This window comes from Cibotium barometz, chromosome 5, assembly GCF_041138505.1.
Source record: "Cibotium barometz isolate CiBa-2024 chromosome 5, ASM4113850v1, whole genome shotgun sequence".
In the NCBI taxonomy this organism is placed as follows: Eukaryota; Viridiplantae; Streptophyta; class Polypodiopsida; order Cyatheales; family Cibotiaceae; genus Cibotium; species Cibotium barometz.
The window spans coordinates 34,511,589-34,514,830 of NC_141050.1; the positions used below are offsets into that span (position 1 = coordinate 34,511,589).

Sequence of the window (3,242 nt, forward strand, 5' to 3'; positions counted from 1 at the left end):
ACCTTATATATATACCGTCATAAGGCCAAATGAATCTGAACTTACGAATAATTTTCAAAGAAAGAAAAGAACCACCAAAAACAAACAAATTAAAAAAATAAAACAAAACAAAATTTTAAAATAAAATAAAACAAAATTTTAAAAAAGCTGAATAGAGTCACCTATTTAAAAAAATAGTAATAGTAACTTGCAAAAATAGACAAATACATAACTAAATCACACACTCCCACATACAAACAAATTCTTTATTGAACCACAACAAAAGAATTTCTAACAAGCTAAATAAATTTTTAATAACTAATTAGCAAAAACAAACTTTAAATAAATAATTCACTAAAACAAAACAAGTAAAGACAAGAATACAAAAAGACCTCAAAGATTGTCCAATCATGAAGTATAATATAAGCTCATCAACTTCATCATGCATGGCATGGACTACATCCCTACTCATGTCATCAACGCCCCAAAGTAGGTGCAAGTTTACATACAAAATTTTTTTGTCCAAACCAAGAGGACACAATTTTTATACAGAGACCAACGAGCTAAGTTTCTATCACTGGTGATAGAAACTTATGTCCTATAAAGCTATATTGTTGAATGTCAGGACATCCACCTAGCTACTGTGCCTCATCAACCAATGCAAAGATATCATGTCATGAGAAAGACTAAAGTGAATACATACCATGGTACATAATATTAATTAGGTAAATTAACCCTGGCAACCTTCATTAGCTGTGGTACCCACTTATTACCATTTCTGTGAAGTGCCACTTTACCATGGAAGAGACAGCCTCACATTGAGCCAAGGACGGTTCACAGCTGGCCACAGTCAGAAATCTCGACAGGCTTGGATGTCTTGCCTGACTGAGATCCGACAGCTTCAATGGCCTTGACCACAGACATGCCCTCGACAACGTTCCCGAACACTACATGTTTTCTGTCCAGCCAAGGGGTAGGGACTGTGCAGAGGAAGAACTGGGAGCCATTAGTGTTGGGACCAGCATTGGCCATGGACAAAACCCCAGGGCCAGCATGCTTTTTTTCAAAGTTCTCATCGGGGAACTTCGCCCCATAAATGGACTCTCCACCAGTGCCATCACCCCTGGTGAAGTCCCCACCTTGGCACATGAAGTTGGGAATGACCCTATGAAACTTGGAGTTCTTGAAGTGTAGGGGCTTGCCAGACTTGCCTACCCCCTTCTCCCCAGTGCAAAGGGCTCTGAAGTTCTCAGCAGTTTTTGGTGTGGTATCCGCAAACAGCTCCATCACAATACGGCCCGCTGGTCTGCCACCAATGCTCATTTCAAAGAACACTCTTGGGTTGGCCATCCTGCACACAAAGCTAAGGCATGCTCAAGCAGGCAACGACAACATATATTACACCATACATAACATACTAGCATTGCAGATGTTGGGTTGGCCATCCTGCACACAAAGCTACGGCATGCTCAAGCAGGCAACGACTACATATTACACCATACATAACATACTGATAATAGCATTGCAGATCTTTTTATGCAGGAAAGCAAGCTCCAACAGCCATAGATTATGAATTGAATCATGCATTATATTCCTTTTACAGGCTAAAACATGATCAAAAGAGTGCGGAAGTGGGGGCATCAAGTACGCTTCGAGAGAGGAATCCAACAACCTACTCGAGAGAGGAAACCAACAACCTACCAGCTTGGTGCCCAGACCCCATGAAGGAGCAGAGGATATGAAGCAACACAGGCAGGACAGCTAAAGACCTACATACAGAACGAACCTAGCAAAACCCTAAAAACCCCAACCCACGGCTGGAACCCTGAAAGGAAGGCAGGAAAGCCCGCAGGAACACACAATTACACAGAACTAATAGGCAAGCAACACGAAGCTTACCTGAAGTCGCTTGAAGAAATGCTGAAGCTCGAGATCGGTTTCACAAAAGAAAAACTGCTATCCCATTTTCTTCTATTCTATCTATTTATCTAATTATTATTTCAGATAGCGGCCCCAAACCCTAACAGCTCTTGGGCCTTTACACACGTGCCGAGCATAGCCGGGAGTCCGAAAAATGTGCGGGAGAGGACTAAGGGTGGATACAGACGGCCTAAGGGTGTCACAATACCGCCCACACATGTGGGCAGCCAAAAAGTGCACTCTTGAATGGGCATACCCCATTACACACCAATTGCCCATGCATGGGCGCCCCTTACACACCAACTGCCCATGCATGCGTGTGTAATGGGCATACCCCATTACACACCGCCCTTTACACAACGTGCATCTCCACTAGCATGTTAATCTGTGTAAAGAGCCTGAGTCAGTGCATGCCTACTCCCAATCTGGTGCTCAACACATACGATACAAGTGTAAGTGCAAGTGCTCCTACTGTCTTACTATACTATGGAAGAATGAATTGGTAATCAATGATCACTTACCCACATACTTACATCCTAACTTACAAGATGCTCCCAAACTTCATCAATACCTTGCAAAAGCAATTTCCATCCATACAAATAGAGCGTTGGGGGACTTGAACCCCATCACCACAGTGATCGTGGCTACACCCTGCTCTCTTCGAGAGGAGGGGAGGGGATGAACTAGATTTATCTTACCCCCTCCCCTCCCATCTACAAAAAAGAATGAGAATCAGTAGGCATATGAGATTTAAAAACCAAATAAAGATCCTAATTAAATAATCCAAAAGACATTTGGGAGATATTTTATAAAGCCTACAAAATATGATGTCTTAGAGATAAACAAAATACTAACATTGTGTCCAAAGTAAGCACTATTTCATCTCCTACTCACTATTGTTACTCTCATCAGCCGAGTCATGATATCACCAAATACAATTCTCACATTTGTCCTCTCTCTCTCTTTATATATAACTCTAACAAGATTGTCTCTCCTTGTGGCGCCCCCAACCTAGGATGAATCAGGCGGTGCTGTTTCTGATGATTGTACCCTCTACACAATCGCTGAGGTCTCGGTCTTCACCAAAGTTATAACCTCAACAAGACCCACTTGTAGCCCATTCTAAATGATTGGATCCAAAGCCAATAAATCATTGTTTGCTCTCTCCACCTCCGCTTGTGCCTCTCGAACCCAGCCCTCATCAAATGAATCTCCATGCACAATGCACATGTTATGAAGGACCAAACAAGTGCTAACCATCTTCGGCACATTCTGCAATAACATGTCACGTCTCTTTAATAAAATAAGAAAGCGAGCGTTCAGCATTCCAAAAGCCCGCTCCA

General features: G+C 42.3%; 1 protein-coding gene across 2 annotated transcripts; it reads right to left on the reverse strand.

The window, feature by feature from the left end:
• Positions 1-379: 379 nt before the first annotated feature.
• On the reverse strand, positions 380-2,043 carry LOC147638403 (peptidyl-prolyl cis-trans isomerase-like). Of its 2 annotated transcripts, none has more exons than XM_086798329.1 (2): positions 1,879-2,043; positions 380-1,330 (listed from the first exon to the last, which is right to left on the reverse strand). In XM_086798329.1, the coding sequence occupies exon 2, from the start codon at positions 1,327-1,329 to the stop codon at positions 814-816; it is 516 nt and encodes a 171-aa protein (XP_086654455.1). In that variant the 5' UTR covers position 1,330; positions 1,879-2,043; the 3' UTR covers positions 380-813. The 2 variants fall into 2 exon arrangements, with proteins under 2 accessions (XP_086654455.1, XP_086654456.1); XM_086798330.1 differs by having other exon boundaries at positions 380-1,342; positions 1,879-2,004.
• Between the last annotated feature and the right edge of the window lie 1,199 nt (positions 2,044-3,242).

Coding starts and splice junctions, on each gene's coding strand:
- LOC147638403 (XM_086798329.1), bottom strand. CDS start 1,329: ATGGCCAACCCAAGAGTGTTCTTTGAAATGAGCATTGGTGGCAGACCA.